The following is a 24512-nucleotide window of genomic DNA, read 5'->3' as shown; positions in this document are numbered from 1 at the left end:
GCACAATTTGTACTTTTGTAAGTATCAAAAGGCAACTTTATTAAATATAAACTAGAAAATACATCATTTAAACTATAAATAGATTGCTGCTTGGTTGCTAAACTAAACTAAGCGTCAGACAGAAGAAGTTAAAGCACAGAAACGGGGGCAGGACTGCACAGAGACTTGCAGGCAGGTGTGGACGGCATGACGTTGGTGTAGCTAGTGGAGTAAGTTAATACTAGATGTTGCGGGCAGGAGTGAACCCATGCCCGTGCACAACTGAGAGATGTCTTTGGTTCATATTGTGTTCATACTTCAAACGAACCGCTCCACAGTTAGTTTCTAAACGGATGAGCAGGTGTGTCTCTGTCCCCTTGTTTGGTGCGCACCAGAGATAAATCATCATAAAATATCCTGACCTCACTAATGCTCTTGTTGCTAAATGCAGTGAAATCCTCACAGCAATGCTCCACAATCTAGAAGAAAGCCTTCTTTGGAAAGTAGAGACAGACCCTTCAACAAATGAAGGATAAATTATTGTTATTACCCTTGATTTTGGAAGAAACATCAAATGAGCAATTGTCCCAATCCATTTGTCCACATAGTGTATTTCATAGCGAGGGGCTAAGGTGGGTAAACAGGTTTGGACTAAGTGTACTGTGCTGCTTCCTTACAATTATGGAGATTAAAAGTCTGGAGTTAATTGCAAGCACTGAATTTGCATTTGGTCACTGATCATGGGAAGTCTTAACTTGAGGTCCAAGAAGTGATAATATAATTGAAGGACACACACACACCCATACACACACACACACACACACATACACACACACACAGGACTTTTCGTCAAACATAATCACTATCAAATCATAATCACTTTAATAACTACAACATTATGTTGACATCCACTTTTGCACTTGTTGCACTTTACATTTGACATCCTTGCATTGTAAATTTATTGTTGTACTGATTGTTGTTGTAAATTAAGTCTATATATTGTTTTTTTTGTTCATTCTTATAATTTTGCTGTATTTATCTCTGTATATATTTAATACTTTACTTAATTCAGGTGATTTTATTTGACAAAACGGTTTCTTCTTTGCTCATCTTATTTTATATATTCTATCCTCTTGTGAGCAGACAGTTATCAAAGCATTTCACTGCTAGTTGTAATGTGTGTAACTTTGTCTGTGACTGACAAAGTAAACGTTGAACTTGAACCTGACAATGAAGGGGTTTCATTTATTTATTTGTTTCTTAAACAAACTCTGTACTTCACTGGCAACTGGTGCAATTTAAAGGTAAAGGTGCACGTATTTGTCACTGTACAGTGTGCAATGCACAGCAAAATGCGTCCTCCACATTTGACCCATCTGTGGTAGTGAACACACACACACTAGTGATCTAGGGGCAGCCAACTCCAGCTCCCGGGGAGCAGAGAGGGTAAAGGGCCTTGCTCAAGGGCCCAACAATGGCAGCTTGCTGAGCCCGGGAATCGAACCCAAAACCCTGTTATCGATAGCCCGACGCTCTAACCGCTGGGCCTAAAAACAAAGCATCCATAATAACATAGGTCAGTCACGTCAAAGGGAGAATGCAGTGTATTGCGTTTTTCATCTGATCATTTACTATTTGGATTCTGCCAAGTACGTTAGTCATGGCCAATCTGCGGGAAGTAGGGCATGTAAGGAGCAGCTGTGGTGCAAGAGGACAACGCTGAAGAGACGATTGCCCATGATGGTCATCAATGTCGCAAAAGAAGGAAGGGAGCGGAACTGTTCTTGGGATTTAAGAATTAAGCGTTCTGCCATTTGGACTCTAATGTTCCCCCACCATTTTTTAATGACCAATCAAGAGTCAAATGACTCTTCCAGTCCTTCTCTGGTCCGTGCCATCCAAGGCGCTGAGAGAAGGCTCTGGCACAGGGTTATGGGCAAATGCTTTAAAATAATCCATCAGCAAGTACATTAAGGCCAGGATGTGAACAAAGGTGCTTTCATTACACATACACTGACCACTGAAAAGTAGAAATCCAGGGCATATGCGGATATCCAAATCGTATTACTGTATGCGGTCAAAATGTAAAATGAACTATTTACAGAACAGAACTGCACTGTAAAAGATCATTTTATGAGATGTAGGAAATGAGATGTTTCTGCTCATTAAAGACATATTTTTGGCCAGACGTATCCTACTGAGTTAAGTTCTAAAGAGTTGCTTTATCAGAGCTCAAAAGCGTATTTGTTCTTGGACACTGCCTGCACAGTATGCACTTTCTTTATCAATTAATGCCCAATTTCAAATCATTTTAATGGCCTTTCTCCATTAAGAAGAGCATTGTCCGCCTTTAAATAATGCATGTTGTAGACTGTCTAATGCATGAAGAAAAAAGTATATAAAACAGCATGTAAAATGTGTTCTTTTCTTGATCATAACACTGCTTGACTGCTTAGACTGTTACCACTGGTTACATCAAGGAGGGCAGAATAAAAAGATGTCAAACAGAACATGGTGTTAAATCAGTAAGCAGCTGTGATTGAAAATATAACAGTTGTCAGATGCCCTTGTCTCTCTTTATTGGCCAGGCCTTGGTCTTGTCCTTATAAGCAAGGGGATTTATTAAAATGTGTGCTAAAGCGTCCTGCTGGCATTAAACTGACACCAGGAGACCTACTTAAACATATCCATTGCTATTAACACTATCCCTCTCCAATGTCCAATTACAGAGACGCTATCCTTTTGTTGTGCAGACCACTAAAGGACTGCCAGTTTAATCAAAGCCAAACAAGGCCACGCACTTACACAGCAACTAGCAGACCCAGCTTATCTTGTGACTAGTGACTACGTATCTTCCAAAACATTAGCAAATGTTAAATGTTATATGCATACTCTTATGTAATACATGAACACAGTAAAATCCACTGTCATCAATGTCTAGATTAACATTTGTAAGAATCATTTGCATATGTTCAACAGAGCCATAATTAACCAGACAGAAGCCATACTTTCTCATGTACTTTGTGAGTAAGCTCATGTTCCTCAATTCAGTTACAAACTCAGCTTACAAGTCAAGTTACAGGTTTTCACAAAATATCACAAATGTCACGATCATCAGGAGACTGTGGGTTCGATCCCCAGACATCAATGACTGGAAGTCTAAGGAAGGATAATTGGTCTCACTCTCTCTGGAGATGGCCCTTTCACTTCTGGGCATCTGTAACAGAATTTGCAGTTATTGTTCTCCTCTAAATGTGGGTTCAGCTGTACAATGGATTTCCACTAGTGGAGGAGGTATGTGCTGGTCCTTACCCTGTCAGAGCAGTAACATTACGCAACAGGGCACCCAAGTCCACCAAGGCTTGGTTTAAGAAGAAGTCCTGGGAGATTCTGGAGTGGCCATCACAGTCTCCTGACCTAAACCTCATGGAAAATCTTTGGTGGTATTGGAATAAGACCTAGAATATTAGTGAACTTGAAGCCATTGCCCATGGGGAATGGGCTACTTTTATGGAGGGTTAACGGGTGTCGTTTTTGGTTTGGTACAATCATCACATCTGAAATGTGACATGAAAAAGCACCTTCAGGCATAATAATGTTTCTTACTCATAGACTAGATAACCCTAAATCTTTGAGTGTGTGTGTGAGTATTGAGGCTCAGTGAGGCAGATGTGGATATATAGCCTGTCAGGCAATGAAAGCTGATAGAACTGTAGGTCTCCAGAAATGGTGTACTGATAAAGACAGACATATAATACAGTCAAACAACACATAAAACAGAAGAGGTGGAAGAAGACATTCCACCGTCCCTCATTAACACTTAGAGCTTTGTCCATTTAGCCTATTTCACAAGATTCGCAAGAGGAAATGGCAACAATTCAGGGTCAAGATTTCCAAGAGCAGACATTTATGGAAAACAGACAAAGCCAGGGTAAAGGACGATACATCGGGAAGATATGATTAGCCAACTGCCTACCAACTAGTGACCTACTTCATACCTCTGTCACTCTACAACGTGGAGGAATGAAAAGTTCAGCACCACTGTGAATTAGCCTAATCACACTCTTTCTTCTGCACTTACGGTGGGGCCCAGCTGGTAGGTTCGTGTCAAGATGAACTGCTCCAGCATCTCAGGGGGTTGACAAAGAGGGGCTGATTAAGCTGATCATCGCTATGAGGGAAAATAAGAATGAGTTGTCCAATGCCTTCATTTGTCTTTCAAGTCTGGCATGGAAAGACCGGGCTGCTGATGCTAGTTTCAGATGAAAAAGAAAGAGGCTGATACACAAGGGAATAAAAGAGTGAGGTGAAAATAAAGAAAATAGGCTCTGTGCTTTTGAGACACGGTTGGTTGCGTAAGGGAGGGCTAAATAGCGTGGGGTGCTTCTGCAAAATGATGGATCCATCATGAGACGTCAAGGTTAAACCAATAGAAAAAGCACATGACGAAAATTAGATGAAGCAACACGAAGTTAATAGTGAGAGTTTTAAGATGTTTTAAGTGACGTATTGAACCCATTCCTGAGCTGGACTAGTTTTCTGGGGAAATACTTGGGTGATTACTGACAAGATGTGTGAATTTAATGCAGCATGAATCAGCAATGACTGATGTTTTACGCAAGTCTGCTAAGTAGTAATTCTGGAACAAATTAGCTTCCATAACTCTGAGCGATGAGTAATAGTAGCTCTTTTACAGTTATTTTATTCTTACCTTCCACAAATGTTCACTGCAAGCTACACCACATTTTTGGTGATGGCCTAATTTAAAGGAGAAGTTCAAATCCCTGGTGATGCCATAATCACTCTTAGCCAGGAGTCCTTAGAAGCATGATTAGCTTCACTCTCTCTGGGTGGGTAGAATGATCCTTCCTCTCTCACTATTATTCAGTGTGATGCTAGCTAATGTGGCCTTGTAGCATGCTAAAAAGATGTGATGGCACTTTGTGTGACTCGGAGGAAACATGTGCTAGGCTCACCCTCGTAAAAAAAGAGGGAGACCCTGCTAGTGGGTGGAAACTATTCATAGCTAAATTAGGGAGAAAATTGGAGGAGGGATGCAGTCTAGGCTAGGGCAATGCAATTTCTGTTGTTAGGCAGCATTTGGTAAGGTGAATAAGCCCTCTTTACTAGCCTGAGAACTTTCTACCTGCTCCATTTGCCATTAAAGGTACTCCAAAATGGAAAGCTGTATTTTCTGTGGCCTAGCTGAATAATGACAGTTCAGTAAATATAACTGACATACACTATATGACAAAGGACAAAGGAGGGCATGCTCATGAAACCAGGGGTGTAAAAAAGTTTATCCTTCTTTTGTTGGTGTAACTGTCTCCACTGTCTGGGTTCTGTAAGGTTCACAACTACAACTACAACTCCAACTCACCCTAAATGCACTGGATTGAGCACCATCATTCCAGAGAACACAGTTCCACTGCTCCACGGCTCAATGCTGAAGGGAGGGGGGTTATACCCCTCTAGCCCACCCCTATCATTAGACATGGTGCCAACAGGTTCATGTTTATCTGCTATTGGTAATGCTTCTCTAGCTGTGTGTGCACATTTGCACATCTAGTAGCTGAATGCATTCGTTAGAAGGAACGTCCACAAACATTTGGGCATATAGTGCATTCTTGTAGCAGTTAAAATCAATGCACAATGATTTGATATAGTCCTGCATTTACAGGAAAGCAAATACATCAGAAAGAGAGTGCAACCAAGAGACAGAAATACAAAGCACACAGCAAAACCTAATTTCAGTTTATTTGAAAAGGCAGGTTAAATCTTATTAGGTCTTAATTAAGGAGGCCCATATGAGGCCAGTTTTCATTGCCAACTTTTTTAATCAGTGTAATCTGTATGTGTGACCACAAGAGAAATGAACTTGGAAAGGCGTCTGTGCCATCTTGCGACTGAGATGGGCTTCTGCTCAGGAGGTTTTAATGTAATGAGGGGCTGTATTGATGAAAGGATCAGACTTTTTGTGCTAAATCCTCTTAAGGAAGAAAATGAACAAGGGTCAGATGACTCAAGGTTGATTTGCACCAGAGAGAGAAACGACTAGATGTCTCTGATCTCTAGATACAAAATACGGACTTACAGTCACGTACACACACACACGCAAACACAGGCATGCACACATAGGTAGCCAGTAGCCTGCCAAAAAAAAAAAAGAGAGAAATTCATTTTTATATCACCATGGTAACAGCACTCCTGTTCACACATGACACATTGGCCCTTTAAAAGCCCACTGAGTGCATGTAACATTCTATTCCACTGCGATCCCATTTCATTCCTGTTTAAAAATACAAAGGCTGCCAACATTACGACTCTTCTGTTGTTAAACAGCAGCAGTATGGCCTAAAACAGCATCTGATGACCGCGGTCTGGAGCGAATAGGTCTGACTGTTAAGTACTCTACATTTCCTGGTCTAATTTGCCAGTATGTGCTTTTGACCACTGCAGCCTACACAGCCATGAAGGTAATGCCAGATGCATGGACTCTCATTAGAGAGCAGCTTTGCAAGAGTGCGCACACACACACACACACACACACACACACACCAGTTCACACATGGAATGTTTTTCATCTGTGTGAAACACTCAAATAATGAGCACAGAAACTGTACTGGGCTACAGTACTGTAAGAAAGTATATGCCACCTTCCCTTTTTATTTCTATTTTTGCACATTTTGTCACATTTAAATGCATGTAATTTTAAATATAAGATATATTAAAACACAAGTCAACACAAAGCGCATTAATTGAAAACCTGTACTGGACAAAATACTAAAAAAAAATATCTCCACATAAACCTAAAAACGTTTGTGCCACTGATGTCATCATCAGTTCAGCACAGTTGGGTTAGGCAGCAGGACAATGATCTGAAACACATAAGCAAGTCCACCACAATTGGCTCAAAAGAGACAAAATGAAGGGTTTGGAGTGGCAAGGTCAAAATCTTGGCTTTAGTTTAACTGAGAAAACCCTTTGTAACCTTTTCCAGACTGAGAGATTTGAATGACTTTGTTTCGCATCTGTATTTGAATCTCTTTAGATTATGGTATCATGTGCTGCTTTTTCTATAAGCATGCTTTTTCTATTTAAGTCATGTTAAGATTCAACAGGTCTGGCAGTAATCATGCCTGGGTGTGGGTAGTGAAATTAAACCCAACTTTCAATTGCATTTGAATTGAATGGCTAAGGCAGGCATTACTTTTTCACATGGGCTATAGGGGTATAAAGCCCCCAGGCACTGAGCTGTGGAGCAGTGGAACTGTGTTCTCTGGAATGATGGTGGTGCTCCAGCCAATACTTTTGGGATGAGTTGGGGATGAGGTGTGGTGGTGATCAGCCAACATCCAGACCTAACTATCTATCTTGTCGCTGAATGTTATCAAATGCTCACCGCAATGCTCCACAATTTAATAGAAAGCCTTCCTCGGACAGTGGAGACAGGTACTCAAACTTTTTTTAAACCTTGATTTCAGAAGAAACAAGAAACTTGCAGGTGTCCTTATACTTTTGTCCATATAGTGTATATTCCAATATCTAATTTCTTTGTCTTTGTCACCACAAAATACTGTCAATTACACCATTACAATGTTTCCATATTCTGTTCTGTCAAAGTGCATTACAACAGATAATTATTGCCATTTTACAAAGCTGGGCTTATTAATGTAAAAATGAAGCTGCATTAGTAAATGGTCAATTACAGTCACTGCCCTCAGATGTCATTATGCATTCAAAGGAAATAATAAATAAAAAAGCCTTCAATTACTGCTGATTATTATGTCTAGTCTGCTGGCATAGAGTAAATGCGCTCTATGATCTCATCCGTGGTTAGAGCTTCATGGTGGACATTAGTATGCAGCTGAAAGACATTATTCAGCATTTAAGAAATCTGTACATCTGCATCCATGGTTTTCTCCCTAAATTTCTAAACAACCACTAGGGATGCACTGATCCCACACATATATACACCAAGCATGTGATATTAATTTAACCATCTGCAAAATTGGATACAGGGATGTCCTGATCAAGTTATTTGCCGCCTGATTGAGTCTCCTTATTTCTTTTCTTTTCTTTTTTCTTTCTTACTTTTCTGTTCTTTTTTCTGCAAATCTGGTACTGTCAATTAACCCACCCTTTTGCAACGCCCCCTAGCACTAGCAACGCTCCCGACAGTAGGAGGGTCAGGACTTGACATGTCTCTAACGGTAACGGTACATGCCATGCGGCATTTCAGCTAACCGATGCCTGTGCCGGCCAACATCCCATAAGAGTGATGAGGAGATTGTTATCATTAACATTAGCCGCCTCCTAAATGCGGATCTAAATGCGTTCTTCAGGTGTGCGGTTCTCCCCTTGGTAAAACAGAGCGTTTCATTGCTAATTTTATAAAGGTTCAGATATTATGGTCCGTTATTTTTATCTATAAAATAGCTCCACACTGCCCTGTCCGCTCTTTATTTACTTTCTGAGATTGTCCACACTGCTACCAGCTGGGCAATAAGGTCCGTTACTGGCCCCTTGAGGACACCAGCTGGTGCTCTGAACACTGTGATTAAGACAAAGAATTTGAACTGGATGGGGATTAAAATAGTCAATATTTGCTCGGAACGGCCGATCCCTCTGCCCGATTCCTAAAATAATAATAATAAAAAAATATATATATATATCCTCAACCTCTAGACTACCAGTATTCTACTTTTAATGCCTTTATGCAAAATCGAATGACTACTTCAAAAGACAAATGTTTTTAACTCAAGCTGCTAATCATGCTAATGCTAACAAAAAGACATGCTGTTTACATACTGCATAGCCGACGAACAAAGTCATTAGTCAGCAAAACACTTTTACAGAAGTTCTAGCCACTTGTTTTCAAAACGTTGTATTTGCTTACATAATTTCTGTCTTTTCGCAGTAAAGGTGAGGCCCTCACTGCTGCAAGCTTCAAAGAGGAGATCTGTAATGAAGGCATCTTCAAGCATTTCGTTAACCGAATAGACTGTATCTGAAAAACTCAAAAATCTCTCATTATTGGGAGGCTTATTTGCCCCAGACAAACAGGCAGTTGTTATTGTCGAACTCTGCAACCCATCACTTTTTTAATTTACAAGAATGGAAGCAAATAAATAATAATATAAGAAAGAAATGATGTGTAACACAGGGCTATGATTTTACAGCAACTGTCTCAATAAAACACACTCTAAAATGGCTGCATGTCAGAAGCACAATTCAGTATCGGTGCCAACATCCACTGTATCAGACTGGTGCACCACTTTTAATTATCTGCTACTGCTTTATACATGCTGGGCTACTTATTACTTCTTGTTTACGCAGAGCTGAGTCTATATAAACATACAGAAATCTATTATCTGGCCAGTGTGTGTGTGTTTCCATTTGGGTGCACAAGATGTACGTGGTGCATCTTCCGCCTAGCACACACTGCAGTGTTGATTACAGTTCCAGAGGGGTCACTATAATTTGCATGTGTCCCTCATATTCAACCTCCTGACTCCATTAACATAAATTCATTTGGCTAGCACGCACAAGAAGATTGATGTGGTGCATCAGTCAGTGCTGACTTTTGTTTCTTGTTTATTGGGTGAAGGATTGTGCTCCAGACAGACATTACCAGACAGAAACGGACGACTGCTTTTACCCACACACACACACACACACACACACAAGCTCAGCTTCTAGCTCTCGCTTACCAACATAGAAACAAGACACACTCTGAGGTCCTATTCTGTCCATGCTGTTCATCTGTGGCCTGATCTAGACGGAAAACAATCCATCTCAAGAGAGGCACACCCAGCTCAGATTAGGGTAGGGCCTTCCAGCTGCTGACCACTGGCCTCATTCACCCACATACGAGCCTAAAAAAAGCCACAAACTCAACAGATCATCCAGATGTCAAACGCGTTAGGGGGATACATATGGACCAAGATTAGAGAGAGACTTTCTGCTTGACTCATGCATGGGATGTCTGTATATACAGGAGATGGTGCTTATATTTCGCATACAGGAGAAATAAACATGCGCTTGACAGTATTTATATAATTACACTATATGGACAAAATCATTGGGACAGCTGCTGGATCTTCAAAGAAATCAAAGAATTATCCTAAGATTATCCTACTTTTGTTGGAGTAACTGTCGCTACTAGAATTTGGAAGAGTATTGCTGAGTGCATTAAATTGCATACAGCTACAAGAGAGTTAGTGAGGTCAGGATGTTGGACGATCACCAGACCACCTCATAGCCAAACAGCTAACTGCATGATAAACAGACGCATCAGGGGTGCTGTATGGGGTTGGTGGTGAGAGTGGGTGAGGGTTAGGGTGATTCTAAGACAGACAGGGTCTTTTTAGATCATTTCTTCAATATTCAATTGTAGGGGTGTCATGGTACGTGTATTTTGTCACAATACAAACATCATGGTTTGTTGCACAGAGAAAACATGGTATATTTACAATTATGGCATTTAGCAGACGCTCATATCCAAAGCAACTTATAAAAGTGCTTCACTATTTACTCAAGAATAATCTCAGCTAGTTTGAATAGACTAAAATTCAAAGATACCGCTAAGCTTAGACACTGCTAAACACAAGTTGATAACATGGAGACCCCAATACTCGACACTCCACTTTACCAAGTACTCTTGGAAGAGATGGGTCTTCAGTCTGCTTAAAGACAGCAAGCGACTCTGGCGTTTGGACACAGAGGGGAAGTGTTTCAGGACAGAAAAAAAACAGAAAAAACCCTAAAAACAATCAAACAAACAAAAAACGGCATGTGGTATGCACTATTAGGGTAAATAAGTGCGTGTGCCACCAAGAAAAGTTGCATGGTAAACTTATGAGTGGTTTATGAGTATTGCTAGGGTAGCTGTAGTCTTGTTTGCCCCCACTTTCTTTTCCTTTTCTCCCTGGTCTCTCTTCCTTTCACTGTAGAGTATTTCGAAATACTTTTAACATCTTACTTAAGCTCATAAAATCATGGTGGATTGGACAAGATTGATACGTCTGCGTTTTTAGGTGTGTTAGTGTGGAAATACACTAAACATGCGAGCAATTACACTTTACTGCTAGATGGAACAAACGGTAACTTGCAAAACCATCTATTCAAATTCAATGAAAAGAAACCTGGGTTATCAGACATTCAGAGAACCTCTATATTGCCCAAATGACCCCACCCCACCCCTTTAAAATGAAATCGCTTGGTTCTGCCTCTAAACCAGGCGAATGGTACTGAGGCCTGCCCCTGCAGCATCACGTTTCAGCTTCCTAAAGAAAGATCCAGCTTCCTAAAATAAAATGAAAGATCAGATAGAGAAAAGAAATTCACCCAATTTTTCACAAAAAAGATGGGTGTCCCAAAATCTCTGGAGGTGTCCCTGGCTATCACTATAACCCCACCCCTCTCAGCCCATTCAGTGCTGGACTGAACTGCACACTAAATCTCACTGCAAGATCCAACACATTTGTACAAGTTGGCAGCTCTGTTTTACTGTAAACTCCACTCTCTCTAAACTGCACAGACTGCTGACTTACAGACACACACAGATCCAATCAAAATTCATCAGTCTAATTTTAACTTAAGTGAGAGCAGGCGCAGCTTCTTAATCTCGTAAAATGGTGTTTGCACTGAAATGCACAACTAATATTTACACACATTTGGTCACAGTTAAGGTTCCCACACTGTGCAATAGTTACTAAATGTCAGCTACAGTATTTTTTTCACTGGTATCTTACTGAGCTGGGACGTGATGTGAGCTAATGTCAGCTGTCTGAGTGGAACACAGTGAACCTGCAAGGTCAAGCTGCATAAACTAGTATTATAGTATTACTCCAGTATTATTACTCTACCACCTCAGCCCAAATGCTTCTTTCACTTTCGGTAACGGTTCTGTATCTCTCAGAAGATAGCCTCTTATGTCAGACTGCAGGAGGAGCCCAAGAACAATTACTATAAATTCTTGCATAGTGCTGCTTTAAGTTTGTGTTCACACAGGTATTTATATTGAAAGTCAATGTGTGTGTGTGTGTGTGTGTGTGTGTGTGTGTGTGTGTGTGTGTGTATGTGTATGCTGACAGGGTTCATCAACTACACGACCGGGACTTATCAGTTTTCCCAGATTTCACAGTTGTGTGACTGCAGTTTTTAAAATTATTAAAAGACATTAAAAGAAAACGTTAAGACCTAAATGTGAAAATAATGTGTTCTTATATATGTCATTTGCTATTGTTCATTTACTTTATTATGTTTATTCAAGATACATCATTATTTAATTATAACACTGATGTCTCAAAAACTCAAATATGTATCACATGTCCTACCCCCTTGGCTTTAAAAAGTTTACTTGTCAGGTCACAGTAATAGTCACATCTACCAACCTCTCATCTTTCACATAGACTACTTGGACCTAATGCAGCTCAATATATTAAGGCGGTGTCTATTCTGTATCGGCCTTCTATAGACCTGCAGACTTTCTAACAAGTCCTTATAGATTCTAAGTATAAACACAATTAATTCTCTAGAAAGTGCCTCAGGAGTTGCTTTTTTCCCCTTTAGTCTCTCTGAAGCGTTTTTCCTCTGCACATTTGGTACATGGCCAGTAAAGCCTCTTGCTTCTGACACCTTTGCCTAGCAAAGGAAGGTCTGGGTCAGGACCACTTTCTCTCTATCTTTTGCAAACGTCATAGAGGTGCAAGAATTTCCTGATACATTTATTATCATTATTAACCATATACATTTTTCCAAATAGTTAATGCTAATGATGAGTTCTTAATGTGTTAGAAAGAGTTCTTTGATTCTTGTCCTGTGTGAATGCTTATGGCCATGTTTTATTCGCAATTAAGGACCAGCCCACAGGCATTCTGGTACATAAGGAAGGATAAACACACATATTGATGGTGATTAAACTCACTGAGTTCGGCGATGCTGCCCACGCGGGTGGCCAGGAGGGACTGTTCGATGGTGCGGAGTTCAGCCTGGCTGAAGGCATGGCCTTCCCCACTCTTTCCCGCTCTCTGCTGGTCACGGTGCAGGTTCAAGCTGTCCGGCAGGCTCAGCACACCTGGGGCAAAAAACAACAACCACGCAATTAGATCACAGTCAAATATATACCACTGCAAAGTAACTTATGTTCAGGAGGCCAGGGATCCTCAACAAGTAGTCACTATTAGCACCAGTGACTGTAGAAAACATGGACGCTGTGGTTCCATTCCATTCCGTTCTCTAGAAAAGAAGCCAAAACTGTCCGCCATGTTGTCAAATTTGCAGCCAGAGTTTGCACAGTGGAGACCAGAGGCTGAGCCAGACTCGCCTACTTATATGGTAGACCTGCCCCCTTCTCCCCTACCAAGCATGTCTCAGACAGTCTTCATTAAGCTTACAAGCCAGAAGCAGAGTGGATTTTCCCCTTTGGATTCCCAGTTCGTCCAGTAAGTGGAATGTTTTACCTGTAAAAATGCAGTTCATGTAAGTTCCACTACAACTCAGATACTTCATGTAATAAACAGAAAAACTACAAAGCTAAACCTGCCAAGGCTGTTAATCACAATCAATTCCTAAGTGTAACCCCGCCTTCTGATCTCTAGGAGGGAAATAAAAATGTGGCAATATTAGTATAGGGAACATTAACTGTTGGAATTAGACACTGGAGATGGAAATACAGGTTAGAGGAGAAAAATTAGATGGAGGGGCTCCAGGGTCTAATGCTCTGCCACTATGGCCCAGGGGGTCGCGAGTTCAAATTCCAAGCAATGCCGCTTTGCCATCAGCAACAATTGGCCATGTTTTCTCTGGGTGGGTAGAGGACGCTTTTTCCCCTCATGCTCTTCAAAGCGATGTTGGCCAGCACAGGCACCTGTTAGCTGGTGTGATGGAGCTTGGAAACATGGCGCTTTCCTCTGACTGTGGCGGCTGCCCGGCGATGCCGCGTTGGCGGCAGTTGGGCATTGGCAGCAGTGGATGGCTTTTTTTTAACTCCTTAGACCATGTAGCCCACACTTCTTTAATTTCATAACTACATACTCTCACAATTAACATCAGTGGCATAGGCCCTAACATAGAGCCCTGTAGGACTCCACAAGATTTGCTTAATCAAACAGTTACCAGAAAATTCACAATGACTTTTGCGGTTTTCAATGGCATTACTCAAATTACCATTTAAAGAGCCATGATTTTTAAGAGCGCACTTTATTTAGGAACAGATTTGATGTCGTTGCCTTGGCAGTTTGACAAGAACTATTTAATCAGATTTAAGAAACACCTGCTAGGCTATGGAAGAGACCACAGGCAACAAAGTACACAGGTGCTATGGAAGACTGGTGCCTTACTTTAATCACACTTTATGCACTTTTTGCTGAACTTCACTGCCATGTTAAAAATACAGATGCCAAACAGTGCTGTTTGAAGTGACAGAAGTCATAGAAGAACCACCTTTGGACACCTAAAGGATCTTACAGTGGACGGTCTTCTGAAAAACCCATTTTTTTGTATATCAGAACCCTTTTAAAGCTAAGAAGAACCTTGGTATGGGTTTTAAAACCCAATTAAAGCCTTTCCTAGAGCTGTACAAGCCAAGAACTATTTAGGAGCCGTTATTCTGAAGAGGCCAGTGGAAACTTTGCGACGTTCAGACACAGATGCCACAAGTCTAATCATCCTGTGGTGCTCACTGAAAGCTAGGAGCTTTTGAACAGCCCATTATAAAGCACTTGCAATGTGCTAATGAGTACAGCTGTGACAATTGGACAGTTTCCCTCCACTGATATCGAGCAATGCACAGGTGACATCTTCTACAATACTACTGGATGTGGTGAAAGCTGTTCTCTGGTATCCAGCTCTCCTTCTTCAATAGCCCTATTCAAATTACAGTACAGAGGCGCAGCCACGGCTTTTGTTTGGACGCGGAAAATAGACTGTGGCAGATGGGGTATTAGGCTTAACCACAGGTGAATAGGGAGCGGCTGCCTGACCAAGATTCTGACACAAAGGAGCTATGTTATGTTTCTGCTTTCGCATTAATTACAGAGACAGTAGATCAACACGGGCAATCTGGATGGACATACATGCGCAAATAATAGAGCAAGGACACAAAACACATACAGACTTTAACAATCTTTAACAATCAGAGACGAAATAATAACGTAGGCCATTCTTGAAGCATATTGAAATGACGAAATCCTTCAAATCAGAGTAAATTACACATGTGCTTGTGTATGTGTGCTGTGGCTGTTATGTTTTATGTTGTTTGTTATTATTAAATAATCAGAAAATTGCAATTGCTTTAAGGCACATTTGGTCTGGGAGAAGGGGGCGGATCTACCAAATTAGCAGACAAGTCTGGCTCCGCCTCTGGTCTCTACTGTGCAGACCTTGGTTGCAAATTTGCTTCATTTATATAGAAAGGAAGGGAATGGAGCCATGGGGTCCATGTTTCCAACAGTCATTGGGCTGGACGTTGAGTGGACGGTGGATTTCATTTGTAGTGCTTATTAAACTTGTGCCAATAAAATAGCTAAACTACATTCTTTATTAGAAACAAACTGAAGTAAAAGTAAAAGTGATACAATTTAATAAGACCAAGAAATAGTCCAGGGTAAAATGCACTGCATGTGTTTCCCTGACTTTAGCAGTGACTGAAGGTCAGGAAATATCCTGCACACTGTCACACTCTGTAATAACATTTGGTGGCATACAACTTGTTTGTGACAGACGCAATATGAGCGCTCATCAAAGTTTTATCAATGTGCTATTAAAATGGCCTGTCAAATGAGGAACAGCTAGTTCCTTAGGATGCCTTGCAAGGAGTGTAGCATGAATAATATATATGTTGTGTAACATTGGCTGGCTGGATGGGACAAGGTATAAGCTGAATGCTTGATCCACCCAACATTTTTGCCTTATGGTCACAATTAACTGTTGGAGCTGTGAGACTGTGATGAACGACGAGAGGAAAGCATGCAGTCCAGCAGAAAAATCTGGCCTAAGTTACTGGACATCTCTCAATCCGTGTGTTTTCTTTAGGAGTCCAAGTATATCTCCACATCCACGCCCACCCACACATCCACACACACACACACACACACACCCACACATCCACACACACAAACTGAGGGAGAGCGAAAAGCTTGAGTTGTTGGCAAGCTGTCATTCTCCCTCCTCATTTAATTCTCAGAATGCAGCTGGATTAGAAACGGACATTTTAAATCTTCAGAAATCTTCTCCTGACTCCTTCGCTGGGTCCAAAATATGCACTCCAGTGCGGTTTGGGAAAAACATCTTTTAATTTTTCATGTGTTTTTTTTTTCCTTCCATATCAGCGTTCCCCACCCTGTTTTTGAAACTCTCCGTCTTTTACTCCAACTTTTTGCACCCAAAGCATTCATTATTTTTAATGCGATTGCTGTTACCAGGGAATACTTTGCTGCATTATTCATACAATCAGATAAAAACATGAAAACTAATATGGTTTGTGTGTGTGTCCCTCCTCCACATCCTCCGTAACCCACCCTTGCTCCTTCCACCTTATCTTGCTCCAGCACTCCGGCACCCCACTTGTTTTTTTTTTATTCTTCGCGCTATGTTAAAGATTGGGCCGACTGTAAGTGGGTGCAAACCCCTGGGAAGCAGAACGAGATTCTTCGGAAAGTATTTTTCCGCAAATAGAAAGCCACACAGTGACCTTAGCTGTCTGTGGAATTGGGGGAAAAACATTCCCAAAAATCAACACTCTGGAGACTATAAATATTGTAGCTGTCCAAAAAACCCCCCTGCATGTTTATTTTCTACATCATTTGAACACAGCAGCTGGCCTAATGGAGAGTTATGGAGAAATCCATAACTATACTGTAAAAAAGACAAAATCCGTGAGGAATGTTGGGGGTTTTTTCGGTTTGAAGCTTCACAAAAATAACCCAATCTTAAGGTTCCTCATATACGATAGTTGGATATTCAAATACAGAAGCCTAAAGATCCTCTAGGAAGCATAATTCAAATGGGTTCTTTGAGGAACCAGATTTCGTCTCGAAAGGCAAGAGATATTTGAGTTCTTGGAGGAGCCCCTAGGTGCTTGGAGTCACCTAGAGGTTCTTCATGTAACTTTTTACTCTCCTCCTTCTTCTCTCTTGCTCTCGCTGTAGAGAGAGAAAGACACTCAGCTGCTGGTTATTATATCCCTGTACTCTTTATGTCTCACTGTTTTCACCTTTGGATTTCACTGAAATTCTGGTTTAAACATATTATTTAAGCTTATGAAATCACGGTGGTTTGGATGAGTGTGGATGATGTGCTAGCATTTTTGTATGTGTGTGTGTGGAAACAGGCTAACCGTGAGGTCCAAACCGAACTGAGACTTTTGTGAACCATTACACTCCTAATTAATAAACATCTAAATGAAGAAATTCTTCAAGTCAGAGTAAAATACATATTGCAGGTTGCTACCTGGCTTGTGTGTGTGCTGTGGCTGTTGTGTTTTTTGTTGTTTATTATTATTAAAATCATCAGAAAATTACTTTAAGGCACACTTGGTTGGGGTGAAAGGTCTTCCAAATTAGCAGACAAGTCAAGGAACCAGATTTCATACTGAGGAATCCAAAAACGTTCTTACTCGAAGAACCTCTTCATTACTCCAAGACCCCAGGGGCTCCTGCAAGAATCCAAACAGTCCAATGTTCTGCTTTGAGGTCCTGTAAGAACGTTTGACGATCACCACCCCACTTCCACGACCCCCAAAAGTATTGGATGGAGCACCATCATTCCAGAGAACACAGTTCTTCCACTGCTCCTCAGCTCAATGCTGGGGGGCTTTATACCCCCTCTATACCACGCCTTGCATTAGGCATGGTGCCAAAAGGTTCATGTTCAACTGCTCCAGAAAGCCCTATTGCATTGGCAATACTTCTCGACGGGGACTAGACAAGTAAGAAAAAAAAACTGAAGCTGAATTCTGATGTTAAACTGTATCTGAATTAGCCCAGTTCTACTCCAGGGAAGCTTCGCTAAATTAGCATAGTCTTCACATTCAGAGCTGTACAAACAAGGCTGGAATGCTTTACCCCCAAATCTGAACCTGCGAATATTCTCCTCCAGGAGCCCTTGTCAAAATGTCTCTTGCCTCTGCTGCACTCTACAAATTCTCCAAATGAGAGGGCTGGCCTGCCTCCCTCTTTAGCTCGGCAAACAGCCGCTGCCTATAATATCTATGCTGCTGGCCCCAAGCTGCGTGTTTGTTGAGTGAAAAGAGCAGATTAGGTCAGATGAACGCGTGTGCTCGAGGAGGGGCCCCCACACTGGCCCTGTCTCACACAGGTTGGGATGAATAATACATGCATTTTTTTTTGGCCACCAAAGAACCTAATAGAGCTGCCAGACGAAAAAGATCATGCGAGAGGAAGAGAGTGTGAGAGAGAGAGAGAGAGAGAGAGAGAGAGGGGTTCAGGAATATAATAGGTAGAGAGCTTTCTTTGTGGAGAGGTTAGGAGGCCAGCCGCATTTTAGAAGAACACACCAAGTGACCTCATCGCATATGCAGGCGGAAAATAGAAGCAGTGACTTTCATAGCCTGAAGAAGAGTCTGAGGGAAGTGAGATGCAGCTGGAACAATATGTCCAGTGTTTAAAGAAGAACGCATGTGTATTTTTAGAGGAGCTTTCCATTTATTACATGAGACTGAGACAGAATGCCAATGTCCCTGGGACAAACATTCTGTGCCATTGTTTCAAACAGAAAAGTAAAAGTTTATGAACGTGGGTGGAAAGAAGACTCTGTTTTCCTTCTGTCCCTTAAAGTATTGTGGTGACTGAGCTGTGTGTGTGTGTTTGCATATTTGCCTATCCACAACCGAGAGCAGTGCAGGGGTCTGAAAGTTACTGCTTTAGCGTTAATAAGCTTGTCTTCATGTTTTCTGTGCGTATAAACCCCTTAGACTCTGTACATAAGCCCACATTGCATTCCTTTCCTCCCATAGCTACACTGCTGTCAAATTTAACAAAAGTTTCATTGGCCCTAAAATAGAGCCCTGTGGGACTCTACACAAAATATTTTAAACCACTTACCAAACAATTCACAATAGTTTCTCTTCCAGGAATAAAAACTCGAAAATACACCAAGGGTTCAAGGGGTTAAAGGGACATTAGTCAAGATTCAAGAGGCATGACCTGTAGAGTCTAACCCAGAAAGGTGTATTACACACTAAGGTGTATTACTCAGTAACTACAGGGACTTCTGTACAAATTGTTGGGACTCTTTGGTAACAGAAGATTGTATCACACTTTAATACATAATAGTGTTAATAATAACACAGCCTGCAGGCCATGGCCTTTTAAAGGTTTGAGAGGCGTTGAATACATCACTGCCATTTCCCCCCCTTTAGATCCCCCTTTCTTTATCAGCTATAAACACAACATACACAACATACACCAAAATCCCCACATACTCTACAGATTCTTCTCAGTATTTTGGCACATTTCACCAAAGCAGGCATCAATCTCCTATGTCTGAGGGGCGTGAGAGCCTTAGCATTTCACCCTGATATGCTGAGCCGCCCACTACAATATTTAGCTTCTTGACAGTGAAATTGTAAACACTTAGAATTTGTCTCGTAACGATTTACTGCTGGGAGAAAAGTGTATTCGCTGTCCGATCTTCCATGAAAGTCAGCTAACTGTCCTTTCCTGTGTTAGCTAGTTGGCATCTTTAGCTGCAGCTGACTAGTGTTACATACACCATATGGGCAAAAGTATTGGGACAGCTGCTTATTCATAGTTTCTTCTGAATTCAAGGGTATTATAGAGTTTATTCTGCTTTTGTTGGAGTAACTGTCTCTACTGTCCAGGGATGAAGGCTTTCTACTAGATTTTAGAGGAGCACTGCTTTTAGGGTCTGACTGCATTCAGTAACAACAGCATTAGTGAGGTTAGGATGTTCGAGGATCACCACTCCACCTCATCCCAAAAATACAATACTGGATGGGGGGCCCTGGTATTAGCCCATATCCTGGTATTGCTGTAGGAGTAAGCAGGAAGGCTATGTTTACGGTAGGTAAAAGCAGCCCAAATTCGATCATTGTTGTCATATGTGAAACAGATATGACAGTTCTGTGTGGCAGTGTGAACGGCAAAAAACACTGAATTTTCAATTCTGATTTGCGCCACTTTCATATGTTCACATATCCGAGACATGGCAGTTTGACTCAGTCTAAACAGCCACTTCAACTTATGTGACTTTTACGCTAATCCAACTCTACATTCGCTGTAAAGAATGGAAAATGGAAGGCCGCAGTGAAGGAAGTACCAGAGCTCATAAATATTTGGGGGGATGTCTCTGTCCAAACTAAACTAGAAGGTACATATCGCAACAATCGTCCCGCGTTCGAAGGACACGACGTAAAGATTTGGCTGTGCTCTTTTTTACCAGCGAGCTCCAACGCATTCTCAGTGATAAGCTCAGGTGTCAGCCACTGGAAGTCGTTGATGGCTTCTGTGAAACCAAAACCTCACATGAAGCATTGTTCTTTCGCGTCAGTTTAGGAACGTGAACTGATCGGACTAATGTTGAATATAGGTCACATTAAGAAGAGTGTGAACAGCCTAAAATAAAATCGGATTGGGGCCACTTTACCTGCTGTGAGAGACGTGTAACTGCATGAATTAGAAGGCGAAGAGTTTCTTATAAAGTGCTGGGTGATTGTAAAATTGTGCAGTAAGTTGTTATGCTGTCTTTTAGTTAAACATCTTAATTTGATGGACATTTTGAGAGAAAATAGCATCTGTCAAAAAGACAAAAAAAAAAACATGGAGAAAAATCCGCAGAGCTACACAAAAGAACATTTTCCAACACCAACTGTTGGCTGACTAATTTGTTTGTGGTGTTCAAAAATAACATTACAAATGAAGAGATACAGCTACTTTAAAAATTAGCACGGCTTTTTAACTGCCTCTCCGTGTGTATGCTTTGTTGGCAGACGTATAAGGTGGATAAATTACGCCAATCAATTAATACTCTTCTACATTAAAACACTGCATTAAAGTGTTTGGACAGGGTCCATTTTCTTCTTCTTCTTCTTAAATATCGCCCTAGACACATTCCACAGTTCCACAGCTTATAGAGGTGGTGGGTTGCTGGGAAAGACAAAACAAAGAACTGATAGAAACACAAGGAAAAGCACAACTGAAAAAGAAACAACTGAAATTAGGAAAACGGTGAGCTTGGTGCTTGGACCCCTCATTAGAGTGGACCCTGGGATAGAAACTTTTGGCTGAAGATTAGCATTAAAATCACAGCATTCTCTCTTAGATAACAGCTTTGCAGTATCATCTCAGTGAGCACTGGTACAGTAACCATCCTGCTAGGGAGGCTTTTAATCAGCACAAGCCTTCACAACTCTTCGTGTCCCCCCCACTGGTTCTTTTGTTCCCCGTCCTCGCTGCACTGCTGTCTATTTTGCTGGAGGAATGTCCCATCGATTTCTCCGTGGTGCATAGCCGGGCTCTTGTCAGAGTGAAACTCATTCGGAATATTAACAGGCGGGTCACCATAGCAACAGGGAAGAACTGCCCAGCCTCTGCGTGATTGGTGGAAGGTGCTGAGGATGGCGATGAAGAGGTGGAATTGGAGGTGAGAACAGGTAGACTGTGCTGTGGCAAGAGAACACTTCTGGGCCAGGCTTTCCCTTAAAAAAACATAAATAAATAAATAATAGCTGTTCTGCTGGAGCTTCTAGCCAGGGAACAACCGAGGTCACGGCAGCTGGCAGCAATTGTTCAGATACAAAGTGCTGTGAAAGAAATCCCTGACTACAGATAATGTAGCTATTACAACACTGGATTATTCAAAAGGCCTTTGTTTATGAGAGACTCCACACTGGCAGAAGTAGAAGATCCTTGAGGAACTTTTAGGTTCCTCAAAGCGCCTTAAGAGTTTTTAAACTGAAGAACCTCCAAAAAGTCCTCAAGGATTTTGTATACTTATACAAAAGAACCATTAGGAAAGAATTTAAAGGATAGTACTTTAATGAATCACATCTGTTTGATAAGATAATCAAGTGTGAAGAAGCTTCTTTAAGTTTTAAAGAACTCCATTTGAGTTATAGTCATATTTCCATCTTTGCTTAAAACTGTCACACTTCCTATAACAGGCTCTGTCACTCTCATGGACTTCATTATCTAGAATACACCAGCCAGGCATATCTCTCAGTTCCTAGATCCACTCTCATCTATTTAAAATTTGTCTCTATTTTTGTGAAGTATTGCTGTTCTTTTTGTCAGCGTGTACTATGCTGGATTCTCTGGGTTTTGTCTCTGTTTTTGACCCATTTTTGCATCTCGTCTTTCGGATTCTGCCCTCCTGCTTTGTTCGCCTGGATTTGTGATCTCTGGTTTAGACCATTGTTTGTTCTCTCTTTGCTCCTTTTGTATTTTCCCAGGTTTTGCTCATCCTGTTTTTGACCTGGCCTGACTTTGGACCCATGGTTTATTTCACATCTGCAAGCTTCTGGTCCGTTCCCCACAACAACTTGAAGGTTGTATTCTACCAAAAGGTCTTTCACACTTACACAAAAATTATTCTTTAAAAAAATAAGCTGTTACAAAAAGCTCACCAACTCAAACCTCACCAACTCAAAGCACCATTTGAATGCTTCACTGTAGTTGGAAACTTTTTGTAAACTTTTTTCTGTACAGCACCAAAAAGGGTTCAAACAGCCTTTTTCGTGCTCTAATGGCCTATTAGGACAGAATTAATTTTAGGTAAAGGTGTACGTATTTGTCACTATACAGTGTACACTGTACAGCGAAATGTGTCCATTCAGGCAGGACTAAAATCACTGACAAACGTACTTACTTAATTACATTACTCTACCTCCCCATGTAAAACTAATCCTGGTCCGAATGAGGCTTAAGACTCTGAGCCTCTCAAAAGATTATTTTTTAAACCACAGAGGCACAAGTGTGATAAACCTTAAAGAGTTTACATTTAAAACTTTTTTTAGAACTGAACATCCAAACCAAGAACCACTCAGACACCTTTACTTTTACAAGTGTTCATGAATTGAAAGTGCAGAGTAAACAAGCTCAGAGAGTTGTAATTATGTAGTTGTAATCTGAAACTGTGGAAGGACCTCTTTAGGTGCTTTAGGGAAGCTTATGGGGCCTTATAGGAATCCATTTCTAAGGACGACAGCCAGATTTCATACTGAGGAATCTCAAAAGTTCTTACAGGTACCTTACAAGAGCTTCGAGTAATGTTTGAGTTCTTGGAGGAGCCCCTATGTTCCTGGAGTAATCTAGAGGTTCTTCAAGAAGCTACTAATGGTTTGCTAGAATGAGTCACATCAAGCTGATGTGTGAAGAGCACTGTTTTCTTTCTGACTCTAATCCATCAGCATATAATAGCTCCACTGTTCTGATTAATCCTAGCAAGCCCATGATCTGTTGAGAGATTTCATATTAATTTATTCATCTTCTTATCCTATGCTCCTGGGCAGAGTCGGGGTGCCCAGCCAGAATCAATGGTCACAAGGCAGGAGCACCCCTGGTCTGGGCGCTGGTCTATCGCAGGGTAGCACACAGACCTATTCCTTCGCACGTAGGCGACAATGTAGCATAGCCAATGCACCAAACATGCTTTTGGGAGGTAAAAGGCAACCGGAGTACTCAAGAAAAACACTGAACTCCTCACAAAAAGAGCGAGGGTCGAACCCACATTAGTAATGAAAGGAAGGAAGGAAAGCTCACTCTACCAGGGGATTTAATCGGCAACCTTCCGTTTTCTAGCTAACTTCACAAAGCTCAGGGCCACACATTACAATACGCTAAATAACAAATACTGTAAATGTTTGTGGACATCCCTTTTAATGAATGCATTCAGCCACATTAGGTTGCACCTGTTTCTGACACCGATGTGCAAAAGCACACACACACACATATTGTCTAGTCCCTGTAAAGAAAAACTGTCAATAGGATAGAATTCTCTGGAGCAGATAATCATAAACGTATTGGCACCATTGCCTAATGCCAGGTGTGGGTTAGAGGGGTATTGAGCTGCACTAAGCTGTGGAGCAGTGGAACTGTGTTCTCTTGACTGATGGTGCTCCATTCAATACGTTTTTGGATGAGTTGGGGAGTTGGGCATAAGGTGGGGTGGTGATTATCCTACATCCTGACCTCTCTAACACTCTTATCACTTAATGCAATCAGATCCAGATACAGCAATTCTCCACAATCTAGTAGAAAGCCTTCCTTGAACAGTAGAGACAAAACAGTGAGACATTACTAATGCAATGATAAATGTAAATGGTAAGTTTATGCAGATATTAGCCTCTTTCAGCAGTGCGGTGAGTGGCTGCTGGTTCTGCTATTGAACATGCTTTTCTATATTAATAGTGTGATGTGTCACTGATACTGCATTTACTTGGTGTGCAATGAACGTGACCTATTAAGGCTGAACCATTGGTTTTAACAAGAAAACACATGAGTAGGAATATAGGTCACATTTCACCTGCAATTAGTTCTTACCACAAACAG

At 41.2% G+C, this 24512-nt stretch overlaps 1 protein-coding gene across 1 annotated transcript in view; it reads right to left on the bottom strand.

The window, feature by feature from the left end:
• btbd11a (BTB (POZ) domain containing 11a) overlaps nucleotides 1-24512 on the bottom strand; it is a 248887-nt gene that overhangs the window by 67753 nt on the left and 156622 nt on the right. The window contains exon 2 of the mRNA XM_072673081.1: nucleotides 12911-13060. Coding sequence (XP_072529182.1) covers nucleotides 12911-13060 — 150 coding nt within the window. The remainder of the gene's footprint in view (nucleotides 1-12910; nucleotides 13061-24512) is intronic.

Source organism: Salminus brasiliensis, chromosome 2, assembly GCF_030463535.1.
Source record: "Salminus brasiliensis chromosome 2, fSalBra1.hap2, whole genome shotgun sequence".
Classification (NCBI taxonomy): Eukaryota; Metazoa; Chordata; class Actinopteri; order Characiformes; family Bryconidae; genus Salminus; species Salminus brasiliensis.
Note: the sequence above shows the minus strand (reverse complement) of the source record. Positions and strands in the feature narration are given on the sequence as shown.